Source organism: Perca fluviatilis, chromosome 4 (genome assembly GCF_010015445.1).
Source record: "Perca fluviatilis chromosome 4, GENO_Pfluv_1.0, whole genome shotgun sequence".
NCBI classification, from domain to species: Eukaryota; Metazoa; Chordata; class Actinopteri; order Perciformes; family Percidae; genus Perca; species Perca fluviatilis.
The window spans coordinates 39,642,772-39,657,928 of record NC_053115.1 but is presented as its reverse complement, the minus strand read 5'-3'; the positions used below and the strand labels follow the sequence as shown (position 1 = coordinate 39,657,928).

General features: G+C 40.7%; 2 protein-coding genes and 2 long non-coding RNA genes across 6 annotated transcripts in view; 2 read left to right on the top strand and 2 right to left on the bottom strand.

The window, feature by feature from the left end:
- LOC120557668 overlaps positions 1–15,157 on the top strand; it is a 1,015,838-nt gene that overhangs the window by 694,868 nt on the left and 305,813 nt on the right. The gene's annotated exons all lie outside the window — the stretch shown is intronic.
- On the bottom strand, positions 2,191–4,608 carry LOC120557689. The gene is made up of 4 exons (XR_005638995.1): positions 4,484–4,608; positions 4,080–4,117; positions 2,630–2,724; positions 2,191–2,271 (listed from the first exon to the last, which is right to left on the bottom strand). It is a non-coding gene; the product is annotated as an uncharacterized LOC120557689 (long non-coding RNA).
- The window catches only part of LOC120557123 (butyrophilin-like protein 1), a 51,801-nt gene continuing 45,744 nt past the window's right edge, over positions 9,101–15,157 (top strand). The window contains exon 1 of the mRNA XM_039797156.1: positions 9,101–9,306. Coding sequence (XP_039653090.1) covers positions 9,126–9,306 — 181 coding nt within the window. The 5' untranslated portion in view covers positions 9,101–9,125. The remainder of the gene's footprint in view (positions 9,307–15,157) is intronic.
- Positions 11,334–13,174, bottom strand: LOC120557690. Of its 2 annotated transcripts, XR_005638997.1 has the most exons (6): positions 13,163–13,174; positions 12,752–12,810; positions 12,372–12,449; positions 11,980–12,057; positions 11,811–11,894; positions 11,334–11,664 (listed from the first exon to the last, which is right to left on the bottom strand). It is a non-coding gene; the product is annotated as an uncharacterized LOC120557690 (long non-coding RNA). The 2 variants fall into 2 exon arrangements; XR_005638996.1 differs by lacking the exon at positions 13,163–13,174 and having other exon boundaries at positions 12,752–12,848.

The window sequence follows — 15,157 nt, the reverse complement described above, 5'->3', positions numbered from 1 at the left end:
ACTAGTACTCCTAGAACCTTTAGTGTTACACCAGCCAATACTAAGACACGTTGGGCTAGTTTTTAATCTTTTCTATTATTTTTCTATTATTACACTAATTGTAATATTTTACTTTTTAAACCTATTTTCTATTATTACACTAATTTTTATATTTCTTTACTTTTTAAACCTATTTTCTATTATTATACTAATTTTTATATTTCTTTACTTTTTAAACCTATTTTCTATTATTACACTCATTTTTAAACCTATTTTCTATTACACAATTTTTTTTTATATATATATATTTTTTTCAATTTTACTTTTTAAACCTATTTTTATTATTTTTTCTATTGAGGTGTTTTCTATTGAGCTGTGTTTTCTTTATACAACTATGTGAAAAAGTAAGTGTTGTATGTAAACCTGTGACATTAAATGAATGTGTTTGACATAAATTTATTTTTATTTTTAAAATCTGTTTTTTTATTATTTTTTTTTCTATTCAGGTGTTTTCTTTATTCAACTATGTGAAAATGTTGTGTTGTATGTAAACTTTTTTTTTTTCTTCAATTGAGGGGGGATAATTTCTTCAAGCATATGAAAATGAGGTGTTGTATGTTAACCTGTGACATTAAATGCATGTTTTTTTTACATTAATTGTATCTGTTGAATACATTTTTTTTTATGTATAATCTTGTTTTAAAATAAACAACAAAAAAATAAGACCTTGTAAGACCTGTATATTCCACATTCTTTATTTTTTGAAAAAATTTGTTTTACCTATAGGCGGCGCATGAACATTGTACACATTTAAATTTCTGATCATGACACACATCTGGATGTATTCTGCAAAATACAAAACAAAATGGCTGACCATTGTATCGTTGCATACAAGATTGGTGCCGTACATGCTCAATACTTTTGTATAAGGAATCTTTTTCTGAATGTGACATAAAAAGAAAATGCAGTGCTGTCCACATGTTGTAGAATAATTATTTTGTACTTGGATTGCTGAATGGTACATCTCCACACAGTTTTTTAAGAGGAAATTGCTAATTTCCTGAGGAAAAAAGGTAGGTGGATGTCCAAAGCTATCAAAGAACAAACCATGCTTGTTCTCTGTAATGTAAATACCTAGCCAGTGTTCACCCGGCATATTACTGGGTTGTGTATTTACAATTAACATAGCGGGTAATTTACAAACTACGTTTTTTGGGAGATGATCACATGGCATTACTCCTAAGAAATTTGTGTAATAGTGTAATAGTGAGTTCAATCGTATTCATCTTCAGTAGTGGTCCAATAGGACTTGCCTTCTGTTAGATAAAAAAAACGGAATAGCAGATAAGGGTCACAGTCCTAGGAAGGGAATTTCTGAACCGAACTTCCAAGCGAACGTTACCGTTCTTAATCAGTGAAACGTTTCCTGACCCCCCACCGTCAGGTTCCAAATTAAAACAAAATAGAGTATAACCAGACCCAAAATCATCACGTGTTATGGCTAGTGACTCTTTTAAATCATGGTCAAAGTTTTAGCTAATTCATGAATGACTGAATGAATTAAATATCTTTGAACATTCTTAAACACAAGATTTGCTTTTTAAATGTACTTACCACTTGTAGGTATTGCTGAAAAAACGAAACAGCCCAGTTGGCATTTTAACGTCTAGTCACTGTTGAATCAACGTCAGGTTCCAGTGTTGGATAACCATTGGATTTTGTTTTGATTTTGCAAATCTAATCAACGTTGAAATAGCAACATCATTCCAACGTCACGTTTCTCAACATAGGTGAATTTGCCAACGTTGAATCAACATTGATTTTAGTTTAGATTTTGCAACTAAACTCAACGTTGAAATTTCAACGTCACTATAAAGTCCTGCTTTTCAACATAGTTTATTTTGTTAAACTGTTTTCACTAAAGTATTGATGTGCTCAACAGTAACACCAAACACCTTGAAATAGATACATAAACACTAGGAAGAAGCCAATTGGTCAAAGCAAGACCAGGAAGAAGATTAATAAAGACATTTCACTGACGTAAGAAACATGATTTATTACATAGCTGCAAGTGTGCCAACATTTCACGCAAGATAATTTTACACGTGTCGAACTTTAACCTTTAGAAAAATGGGCCCAAAATTGGGCAACATTGAACACTGCTGGTTAAATCTTCCCTTCTTGTTACTTCTTTCTGCCACTGCCACCCCGCCTCTGGTGCATATATCAAGTATTTGGCCATGTATTTGTCTACTTTTGTTGTAGTTTTATCATATGAGCTCAAGACAGCGTCTGATGAGGGAAAAACAAAAAACAGATAAGTATTAGCAAACGCTAACCTCTCAAATTAAAATATTACAACTTTTGTGGCATTGCCAATGTTTCAAGTATATAAATTAGTATTTATCAACGTGCAAGGTCATTGATAATCATGTGCTTTGGGGGAGGCAACAAAAGGCAGTTGGTAGTAACCAGTGCTGCCGGTAGAGAAGTTAGTCTAGAGCCCAGAATGGAGTATTATATATAATATTAGAGCATGCTCTGTAGAGTCCTCCAACTAAAATGATTTTTCTTATGAATTATTATTCAGCTTACTATATTCAATTATTTAAAACATTTTCCCAAAACTTATATGTTAAAGCAAACTCACCACAGATTATCTTGTAGAGATGAGTCTTCATGAAGGCAACCTTCCCACTTCTTCCTCTGAGGCTCATTATGGCCATCATTTTATTTGTCATAGTTCTGCCATGGTAAAACAGATTTATATTAGAATATTATATTGCAATCAAGTTCATTATGAAAATTTTGCAGAGAGTGAGTAGGGGTGTGGGGGGGAGTGCATGACAGTATATGACAGGGAACATAATCACTATAAACTAATACAAAAAGGAACATAAAGTTAGTTACGGCCAGCCATTGACTTCTTGACATGACAAGCAGGCACATGATGAGGACGAGGAGTTTGTAGTGGTCACCAAGGTGAACAAGCCAACTGTCATAATGAAACTTTGCCAGCACTTTACAAGATTAATTATTTAACCCTTTTTGTTGTCTTTGTTTTTTATAGCACTTGTTGTCCTCCGGGGTGCACATTAGCTACTACTAGCATAAACACACACCCAGGGCCTGAAATTAACACCGACCACCAGCATTTTCACATACCGCGAACAATCCCTGCAGTCCCACGTACAGCCACTCGACCGCGGGAGTGAGAACGGGTCAAATTCATTTCCTTGTTTCTGTTATGAAGACGAGGCGTGTGTGTGACTCAAACATCTCACATTTACCAACAAAACGTGCCAGCGAAAGACCGTGCAAAACATTTCAGACCATCCTGCCAACATGTAGACATTTTCAATCAATGTACGGCTCTAATGATTTTTCACTGTAAAGTCACTGTTTCAATCCTGTCGGCTCTCTGCACGCGGCGGATCTGGCTCCGTTCTCCCCGCGACTGACACACACACACACACACACACACACACACATACATACACACACACACACACAATTAATTAACTAACAATGTCAAGATCAACAAGCCACCGCGTGACAGATATGTTCATATTTGATTCATTCAATAAATTATTATTTTTTGTCTTAAATCCACCAGCCATTTTCATATTATACCAACATTTGCAGCATCCTGAGCTTTTTTGGTTCCTAAGGAAATCTCAGCCAGAGTAATTAATCAATAGTAATAATTATTATTCGGCCCCAAAAGTTTCCTTTTTTATTTTTAAAAGAACTTTAAAACAAATGTAAACTTTTTGCAACTTTCACTGTCTATGTGAATCCCTATGCAGTATTATCACACGTGCCCCCTACTACAATGTCCATGAGTAGGCTACCATGAATAGGACAGGATCATAGAGACACAGCTACCATGAATAGGACAGGACAGGATCATAGAGACACAGCGAGTCCTGTTTTTCACCTTTATGAGACAAAAAAAAACAACAACTGGCTGGTAAAAAGTCACTGTGGCAGGCTGGTGGTCAAAAAAGTTAACTTCAGGCCCTGCACACACCTCAGAAGTGCAGTAAGTTACTTTCAGATTTAAATAGATGGTTGGGTTAGGTATGGGGACAACTCACCGTTGAAGGAGACTTTCAGGTCATGTTCTTCCAAATCTCTGGAAAAGAGAAGGAAGAAGAATGTGAAATCTCTACCTTATTTTTAAAGTTTGTGGATGGAAAATGTGTCAATGTGCCACGCCGCACACACACACTCCCTAGCATACAACGGCGGTTTTGTGGTATGCGGCACGCACACACACACACACACACACACACACACACACACACACACACACACACACACAGGCTGTTGGCGGTTAGCTAGCACACAACGGCGGTTCGTGGTTAAACTAGCTAGTCTGCCCATACACACAATATTAATTAACACAATATGTATTAATATATGGGCCAGAGTCAGACACACTCAAAATTTATTTAGGAATTTTCTAGTTATAAAATGTGACTTCAAAAACTTTGCTTACCGTTTGAGCTGTTACCCCCAAATTCAATCCGAACCGGTCCAGGTTAAGCTAGCCTGACGATGACGACACAGACCCACTTTGCGCATGCGCAAGCGGGTGTTGTCTGGAACCGTCAGAGCCAATAGAATTCAGTTCTACTCACCCTCTTTGTCTGACGGACAAACGCCGTCCTCCAATCAAGCCCTTTTATTGAACGACATTGCAAAATGATCAATCGGACTGGAGTTGCTCTCAAAGTACGCTGGGAGATGTAGAAAGCGCTTTTATCACGACCAAAGAAGAAATTCTTTGCCACGACTCAACAAACGTTTAATTTCAGAGTTGGTCTTTCACCGTTGTATCATTATTCATGTATCAACACTTTTTCAACAGTTAATTGATCAGCATTGTTTAGATGTTGGAACAACGTTATTTTTCTACTGATATATTTCAACAAAATGTTTAAAAGTCATGGTCGTAAAAATAATGTTGATTTGACGTAAAACTCAAAAATTGTTGATATTTCTATGTTGAATCCGAAGTGAGTTAACAACACCACTTCAACTATTTGGTGTTCAACGTTGTTTTGACGTTGAATTAATGTTTTTTCATAAACTGACATTATTTCAACAATATTTAAACGTTTAATGTCAGTCGAATGCCAGCTGGGAGCGTGGCTTGCACCAAGAAGAATTAAAAAGTGAAACTCCAGATGGCTTTTTTTGATGTGGAAAAACTTGGTAGCAAGCTAGCTAACAGACTATCTAAAAAAGCATCTAAAAACAAAAGGCTAAACAATGTACTGCTGAAAAACGATCCCTAGTTGTTTTCACCAAAACATAAGACAAACTACAGATGGCCTTTTGTTGTGGAAAAACGAAACGTGGTAAAAAGGGAGCTACACGTCTACGCACTATGAATGAGTCCACCGTCGTCTGCAGATGCCGCCTCCTCTCAAGTACACCAGACCCCTGTTGCGGTGAAGCGGCCGACCGCACTACATACGTCATCACTTTCGTGATATGCCTGCCCATATTCGTCCGCTAGACGGCACTCGTGGGGTGCCGACGTTCGACCGCGACGTCATCACGTTCGCGGTATGCGCGCGCAGCTTCGACGATTAGATGCACTACCGTATTCGGCCACTAGATGGCGACCGCGAGTAAGGACGCGCGTCCGCGACGTCATCACGCACGCTCATACCCCCAAATTACATGGCAGGTTTGCGCGTGCGTGTGATGACGTCACACATGCACGCGCGAAAACGCCATTCTAATACTACTTGTGTTCAGCCAGGCTCCGGTAATAATCATCACGCAGCAGTTCCATGTGTATTTGTAGCATATATATCCATTTTGTGTGCTGTCGTTGGTGAATATGAGTCTCTGCAGTGGCGAATTGTGTGGTAGTTTCCTTAGCCAGGCTAGCAGCCCCGACCGGGCATCCTTCTCCTTCCTCCCCGCATTCCTTGCCTGCTGAGCCCGATAACAATCCTACAGGCGCCTGCTGGTCTGGTGGAGGTCTTCCAGAAGACCGTTCAAGCCTTCGCGGCGAAAAATTTTATTTTATTTCACCCTCACAAATAGGTAATTGAGCACTGTAGTGGTTATGACCATATTAGTGACTATGTAACTAAAAACTCAAAAGCCTCTTCCATGTGTTCAATCTTCTGTATTCTCCATAGTTACATTACTCTAAGCTTCTTCCCTTGTGAACACCTCCGATCGTCACTTTTCACACACTACGCTCCTCCAACCTGCAGTGTGTTATTTACCTTTTTCACGCTACAGCTGAATTCACAAGGGACTTCAGCGCGAGACTACAGCTAGCAGTATAAAACACTATTTTACTGTACAGGGCATAAACATAATTTGGTCCGTTTCCATGTAGTTACATAGTCACTAATATGGTCATAACCACTACAGTGCTCAATTACCTATTTGTGAGGGTGAAATAAAATAAAATTTTCGCCCGAGCTTGAACGGTCTTCTGGAAGACCTCCACCAGACCAGCGGGCACTTGGGGATTGTTATCCGCCTCAGCGGGCGCAGGAAGCGCGAGAAAGGGAGAAGAAGGAGAAGGATGCCGGTCCGGGCTGCTAGCCTGGCTAAGGAAACTACCACACACAATTCGCCACTGCAGAGACTCATATTCACCAACGACAGCACACAAAATGGATATATATGCTACAAATACACATGGAACTGCTGCGTGATGATTATTACCGAGCCTGGCTGAACACACTCACTCATCCCAGGGCGCAGCTAGCAGCTAAGAGGGTAGGTGAATTTAAACAATGGCTAAGTTGCTAAATGCATCTTGTTGTCATGTAAGGTCCCTGTTCATGTTGCACAGACATTTTAATGCATTTTGTGTCTGTTAAGAGGCACAAAGGCACTCTTTATCTTATGCCCCCATAACTGCTGTTTTAGCTGAGTGGGGCTCGCCATTAGCTGCAGCAGCTCCGTGTTTGCTAGCACCGATTCGCTCCGTTTTTTTGCTATCGAATACACACAGTACTATACACATATAGCAATCAAGATTAACGTGAAAATTGCCCGGAATTCTCCTTTAAGGAGTGTCTGAAGTGTTCTGTGGGAGTCCACTGATCCCTTTTAATGGCAGCTAACCATATATGTCTCCTTTCAGTATTTTTAGGAATATTATAAAACGTATATCCCGATTTTTTTGACTTGCTGTTATCACAGCCCACGGCACAGCAGATAGAAGGCATATTTTACCTGTTTACTTCCAGTCCCTGGGTGGTCCTAAAGATGGCGCCGTCTTTAATGTGTGACGTCACGGGATACCCGTGTATAGGCTTAAACCATGGAAAGGTTTCCAGTTTCGGTTTCTCATTTATACGCAGGCGCAGATGGAGCACATGTGCTGTCAGTCAGCTGTACAAACTTCAGGTGTGTTCAAGTGCAACTCTTTCAGAATCAGAAAATTTACAACTTACCAGCTCAACTGAAACGCAGCACGCAACGGAAGTGTCAGAGCCCGTTGAAGTGTTCTCTCTTAACACACTTCCTGAACCGCCTGGTGTGGTCTGTGCTGGGACTGAAAGATGATGGATGTATTAAGAGAAAAGGGAGAGATCCACTTGTTGCTGCACCGTTTTGCTAGTAAAGTTAACGTTACGTCGGGGCAGATCCGGTTTGGACAGGGATGCATGTCTGGTCTAAGCTTTCCGAAGCTGCCGATTGTATTATGCCTGCTGACTTTGTCTGGACTAACACTTGGACATGGTAAGAAAGTTAATCTTAATGTTGGTGCTTTTCCATTACATGGTACCTACACGCCTCGCCTCGCCTCGCCTCGACTCGCCTTTTTTGGTTTTCCATTACGAAAAAAAGTACCTGTGTTATTTACCTTTTTCACGCTACAGCTGAATTCACAAGGGACTTCAGCGCGAGACTACAGCTAGCAGTATAAAACACTATTTTACTGTACAGGGCATAAACATAATTTGGTCCGTTTCCATGTAGTTACATAGTCACTAATATGGTCATAACCACTACAGTGCTCAATTACCTATTTGTGAGGGTGAAATAAAATAAAAATTTTCGCCGCGAAGGCTTGAACGGTCTTCTGGAAGACCTCCACCAGACCAGCGGGCACTTGTAGGATTGTTATCCGCCTCAGCAGGCGAGGAATGCGGGGAGGAAGGAGAAGGATGCCGGTCCGGGCTGCTAGCCTGGCTAAGGAAACTACCACACAATTCGCCACTGCAGAGACTCATATTCACCAACGACAGCACACAAAATGGATATATATGCTACAAATACACATGGAACTGCTGCGTGATGATTATTACCGGAGCCTGGCTGAACACACTCACTCATCCCAGACGGCAGCTAGCAGCTAAGAGGGTAGGTGAATTTAAACAATGGCTAAGTTGCTAAATGCATCTTGTTGTCATGTAAGGTCCCTGTTCATGTTGCACAGACATTTTAATGCATTTTGTGTCTGTTAAGAGGCACAAAGGCACTCTTTATCTTATGCCCCCATAACTGCTGTTTTAGCTGAGTGGGGCTCTCGCCATTAGCTGCAGCAGCTCCGTGTTGCTAGCACCGATTCGGCTCGTTTTTTTTGCTATCGACAGTACTCATACACATATAGCAATCAAGATTAACGTGAAAATTGCCCGGAATTCTCCTTTAAGGAGTGTCTGAAGTGTTCTGTGGGAGTCCACTGATCCCTTTTAATGGCAGCTAACCATATATGTCTCCTTTCAGTATTTTTAGGAATATTATAAAACGTATATCCCGATTTTTTTGACTTGCTGTTATCACAGCCCACGGCACAGCAGATAGAAGGCATATTTTACCTGTTTACTTCCAGTCCCTGGGTGGTCCTAAAGATGGCGCCGTCTTTAATGTGTGACGTCACGGGATACCCGTGTATAGGCTTAAACCATGGAAAGGTTTCCAGTTTCGGTTTCTCATTTATACGCAGGCGCAGATGGAGCACATGTGCTGTCAGTCAGCTGTACAAACTTCAGGTGTGTTCAAGTGCAACTCTTTCAGAATCAGAAAATTTACAACTTACCAGCTCAACTGAAACGCAGCACGCAACGGAAGTGTCCGGAGCCCGTTGAAGTGTTCTCTTTTAACACACTTCCTGAACCGCCTGGTGTGGTCTGTGCTGGGACTGAAAGATGATGGATGTATTAAGAGAAAAGGGAGAGATCCACTTGTTGCTGCACCGTTTTGCTAGTAAAGTTAACGTTACGTCGGGGCAGATCCGGTTTGGACAGGGATGCATGTCTGGTCTAAGCTTTCCGAAGCTGCCGATTGTATTATGCCTGCTGACTTTGTCTGGACTAACACTTGGACATGGTAAGAAAGTTAATCTTAATGTTGGTGCTTTTCCATTACATGGTACCTACACGCCTCGCCTCGCCTCGCCTCGACTCGCCTTTTTTGGTTTTCCATTACGAAAAAAAGTACCTGGTACCTGCTAACAGATACTTTTTTTAGCACCTACTCAGTCGAAGTTCCAAGCGAGCTGAGGCGAGCCGAGAAGGTGACGTGAAACCTTGCAGGCTGCTGACTGGTCGGAAAGAATCGTCACTGATCACCGCATTGCCAGCGACAGATGGCATTTTTAAATAGTTTAGCCAGCGGTGGTTTTTGCTGCCGGAGGCTCCACGCAGAGCTTTCTCTGTAGCATACAAGTGGCCTGATGGTTATACTGGTGCGCTGGTGTGTGTAATGTGTGATGTGTGTGTGTTGAGTCGCCGTATGTGTGTGTGTGTGGGGAGTGGGTGAGCGAGGGAGAAGTGAGAGAGTGACAGCGATTATCTCCGCAGCGAGTAGCGACTCTAGAGTCATATATATGTGAGAGAAACAAAGCGAGTAGCGACTCTAGAGTCATATATATGTGAGAGAAACAAAGCGAGTAGAGACTCTAGAGTCATATATATGTGAGAGAAACAAAGCGAGTAGAGACTCTAGAGTCATATATATGTGAGAGAAACAAAGCGAGTAGCGACTCTAGAGTCATATATATGTGATCACGGTGGGAAATCTGCAGCAGTAAACGTTAACTATCTCTTTGATATCATGTTGTTCACGGAGACTGAGAACCAGGAAATGCGGCGGGGATTTGTCAATGGGAAAGCAACGGAAAGCAAGCTACTAAGCCACGCCCACGGCAGTCGCTCTGACGACCAGCCACGCTGAGGCGATTCTTAAAATCTGCAATGGAAAACGGACGCACAGCGAGTCGAGGCGAGGCGAGCGAGTAATAAATAAATGAATGAATATATATATATATATATTCATTTATTTATATTTAATATTTATAGCATGCAGTTTATCAAGAATAATGATTGATCAAACCAGACAAATTTCCATTTGGCGTTTTAATTCCACATTTCAAAGTACAGTAACTGTCATTGAAACAAGACATGTCAGATCACTTAAATACACACACACATATACATTATATATTTACACATACATACATACTGAGGTAAAAACAGTAGTAGAACAGACATACATAACTGCAATGCTGACTTGTGACAAGGATTTACGAGTTCTATTTAACAACAGAATAAAAGTTAAGCACTGTGACAAAACGAAAAAAGCAAATGTTAACAACAGAGTAAGTAGAATATTTGGTGAAATAGGATTTCCAAGCTACTTTTAATAGAATAACAGTTAAGCACACTGATGGAATGAAAGTAGAATTTTGGTACTAGTTAATGTGCAATATCAAGTAACAGGTATGAAATAGGATTTACAAACTATAATACCATTGTTAAGCACTGACTGAATGAAATAAGCCAATACTAAAGTCACGTTATGTAAAATATTTGGTACCAGAACAGATAATGTGCAGATATCAAGTATTAGAGGTATAATCTAGGATTTACAAGCTATATTTATAAATAGAATAGTTAAGCACTGTAACAATGAAATAAGCAGCACATTGTATAGGAAGTAATTGAGATCTTTGGTATCAAAGAATGTGCAGGATACCAGGTAATATACATTTTGACATTCAATTTACACATGACAACAAGTGGGAACAAACACAATTAACAGCAGGAAATCTGGCTGTAGAGAACACAGCCAATCAGAATGTGTGGAGTGGTTGGGGTCTGCGTGGGGTAGTGGGCTAAGAATTGCAGGACAGTCTAAGTAATGATAATCAGTCTTTCAAGCCTGACTACGGGATCTCCAAAATGAGGCAGTGCAAAATGGGCATATCTTCAGTGATCCCTCGTGCGCCTGTATAAAGGACAAACAATCTCACCATCCCATATCCATCCAAGGCGCTGCCCTCAAGGCAGGGTCATGGGGAATAAAAAAAAAGAAGAAAAAATAATTTCCACAGAGAATAGTGTGGATTAGGTGAGTGTAGTCTGGCACTTCTGGCTTCTTGATGTTACTGACTGCAGGATAAAGAAAGTGTTCCAGTTGTCAGTGATAAGGGGGTGTCAGTAGTCAGCCTAGGTTTAAGGGGTCAGCTGTGGGTCCCTCTCAGCTGTGCGGCGCCTTTTTCCGCCTTCACGGTCAGATGCTCCTTTCAGCTAACGCGTAACGTTAACCTGGACCGCCTCATCAGTGGCTCTCCAACAGACACATTGGCACTGAAATGTTGCTGCATAGTTTCCATTTTGTTGTCCATGCTACGCACAACATCGCCAAACTCTCCAAGACGTCGCAGCATTAGGGTCTGATCTGCACCTACAGGGGTTCCCAGAATAAAAGAATAAAGTAGTCAGTCCTGGTCCCTCTACTACTAAACTATGACATTTATATCTAGGTCTACTACATGTACAGGTGGCCCCAGTGGGAATTAAACCAACAACCACAGGTGTTTGCAAGTTTACCTGATTGCCAAGTGCAAGCAAACGTCTTCAACATTGTCCCAACTTGCTTCACCTGCTCTTGAAGTGAGCCGCTGTCATCCGAAGCTACAAAATGAAAAGACATATGGTAATTTTGAACCTAAATTACACACAAAAAAAGTAAAATTTAAGAAAGAGTGCATATTCTCACCTGCTCGTGCATTGCTTTCCCTCATGGTGTGGTTCTCCTCCCTCAGAGCTTGGTTTTCATTCTGGAGTCTCTGGAAATCTACATAAAATAAATAAATAAATACCATATTTCCTGGAAGAAAAAAAAGACAGAACTTTCCATATCTAAGAGGGACCTTTTTAATCTTTTACAAAGTTTAGCAGTAGAGATAACACACATCAGGTACTGATAAGAGAAATAAGGGTTAAAAGCAAAATTAAAGAAAATGATACATGTACACATACACTATATTATGTCTCGTATGACCGCTTCATCTCATTAGACACCATTGCTTATTATAGTGCATTCACATCTTTGTGTGTAAAAAAAATTCCAGCATCAAATTCCATATGAACCAAGATAATTAAACTCACAGCCAATTTCTGATCCATCATTCAGGGAATGTCTGAACCAATGATAGCGCCAGGGCCTCTTTTATGTTTGTGGATGGCCTGTAAATGTAAAAAAAAAAAAAACACTTTCAGTAAATAAACAAACAAGTGACATTACAGATTTAAATTTCCAGATATTTAAATATTTCCAAAAGTAAGATAATCTGAAAATATCAGAGACATTGAATTTTCAAGGCACAAGTATCATTAACTATAAGGGTTAGCTATATGGATATGCATACCCCACTGTCGAAGAAGTTGTAACTTTCACAAAATCTTCCACCGACACATTCAAGCCCCATTAAAGAAACATGTCTAGGTATAGAGAGATTATGTCAGGGCAGTAAGAGTAAAATGCTCACCTCTAAAATTCTCTGTCAGCTCAGACAGCCGCCAGTCAGTTAGCTTATCAGCGACAAAGCTGTCCATTCAAAATAACCTGGAGAAAACATAGCAATATAGCTCGAGGTTAGCAACAATTCGAAGACTTGACCCGCTTCTTTAGCTAACTCTCACTACTTCAACCAGTAGAGCACTGTTTGATATGATAGCACGGCACAGCTGGTAAACATTAGCTAGTCAATTATTGTGTTGCGTCGCGATAGCCGTGGCTACATGCCAACCACAGAATTAGCTACCACGGCTAACGCTAGTCTCAACGTAGCAACTAGCTAAGCCATGGTCATTTATTTCAGCAAATGGTGCTAAACTAGCAACGGGGACATGGACACAGAAAAGTTTACGTTACATCAACAGTGAAAATAATCGCTTACCTTGAATACACGCACGGTTTCACCCGAAGAAGCACAGGCCAAAACGGATAGAGCGCGGTTTAATGGCTATTTCCAACGACTGTTTAGAGAAAATTCAAAATTCCAACAACTGCGGGGAGGGGGGCGTCTCTCTTCTACGGGGTAGAGAGGGCAGGAGGTGTTTCTTCTTCCTCTTGTTCTGAATTTCTGGCAGACTGATGTGTATGTTATAGGAGCAAGGGTTTAATATATGAACTTATTTCTTCTATTTCTTAGTTAATATATCCATGTTTAGAGGGTGTGTCAATTTATTTCTCCTACAAATGGTGAAACTGTTTTATCATAATGTACACAACACACAAGTGTGATTGTTCATATTATAAATGTTGACATGACAATATAATAATTAAAAATACATTGAGAGAGAGAGAGAGTGAGAAAGCCAAACCTATAACCCAGAAATGGTTACTCTCTGAAAAAATAACCCACGATTTTAACCCAACATAAATAACCCAGAAACTGGGTTGAAGAAATAAACCAGGAGTTTATATAAATAATTCGATATATTTTACATATATTACTGTATAATCGATTCAGAGTTTCAAAGTAATTTAAATGTCATTTCCTAAACCATACCTTATCATGGAATCAAAAGTCAAGAATCTGTTATAAACCCTAATGGCTTTGGAGCAAAAAAACTATTTGATGTAATTCACATATAGGCTATTATGATTTTATAATCGCTTAAAATGTGAAAATTAGTTAAAACGCTGTCAGTTCCACTCTAACTCCCAACATGGCTGGTCGATTCTGAGAGTAGCCTTGTATTTCAAAGCGGCTTGCCACCAGCCGGCCGTGGTCCATTAGACAGAGGCAACCGCCAGAGAAAGTGAAGCAGTTGGCCCGCCAGCTGTTCGCCGGCGGCATCTCGCAAGAAATGGGAGTGACGTATTCGGCGGCAAACGTTTCATCCCCGCCAGCGGGACGCACCTATAGCCGACAGCTTAGGGCCGGCGGCAAAAAGAAGCCCTGCGGATATTTTTTGCTATCTGGGGAAGGTTCATTTCTCGCTGGATTTGTCATCTATAAAGATTAAAGAAAAAAATTAGCCGGGGTGCCACAAAACTTCCCCCACAAAAATGTGGGGGAAGTTTGTGAGAGCCCTATATCGTAAATTACTTCGGTAAAGTTAGACAGAAATTCGCAGATTCGCAAGATTCGCGTGTTCGCGGTTCAATAAAAATTTGATTCAATTTCAATTCAATTCAATTCAATTTTATTTATAGTATCAAATCATAACATAAGTTATCTCGAGACACTTTACAGATAGAGTAGGTCTAGACCACACTCTATAATTTACAAAGCCCCAACAATTCCAGTAATTCCTTCAAGAGCAAGCAGTGCGACAGTGGCGAGGAAAAACTCCCTCTTGGGAAGAAACCTCGGACAGACCCAGGCTCTTGGTGGCGGTGTCTGACGAGCCGGGTTGGGGGTGTGATGAACAGTGGCGATAGTAGTCACATTAATAATGGAACAGTGACTGGATGTAGCGGGAAGCTGCAGGGTTCAGCAGGACGCAGCATGACATTGCAGGGCATCGCTGAGCTCAGCAGGGAGTGCAGCAGGACCACGCGCACAGCTGCAACCAGGGTTTGGTGCCAAACGTTCTCGAGGAGGAAGCTGGCGCGGGGAAAAAGCATAAGGACTCCGGGGAGTAAACTCCCCAGAAGCTAGGATTAGTAACAAGCATTTCTGGGACGGGCTGCACACAAATAGTAATAGTAATAGTAACAGTAATAGAAACAGTAATAGAAAGGGAGAGGAGAGAGCAGCTCAGTGTGTCAAAGGAAGGAAGTCCCCCGGCAGTCTAGGACTATAACAGCGTAACTATAACAGGTAACTAAGAGAGACAGGTCATAAGGAGAGGTAGCTTTTTCGGGCTTAGATGAAACGTGTTACACAAATAGGCAGCTCTATCTAACCGTAGGAAGGTAGACAACAAGCTACAATCCGTTT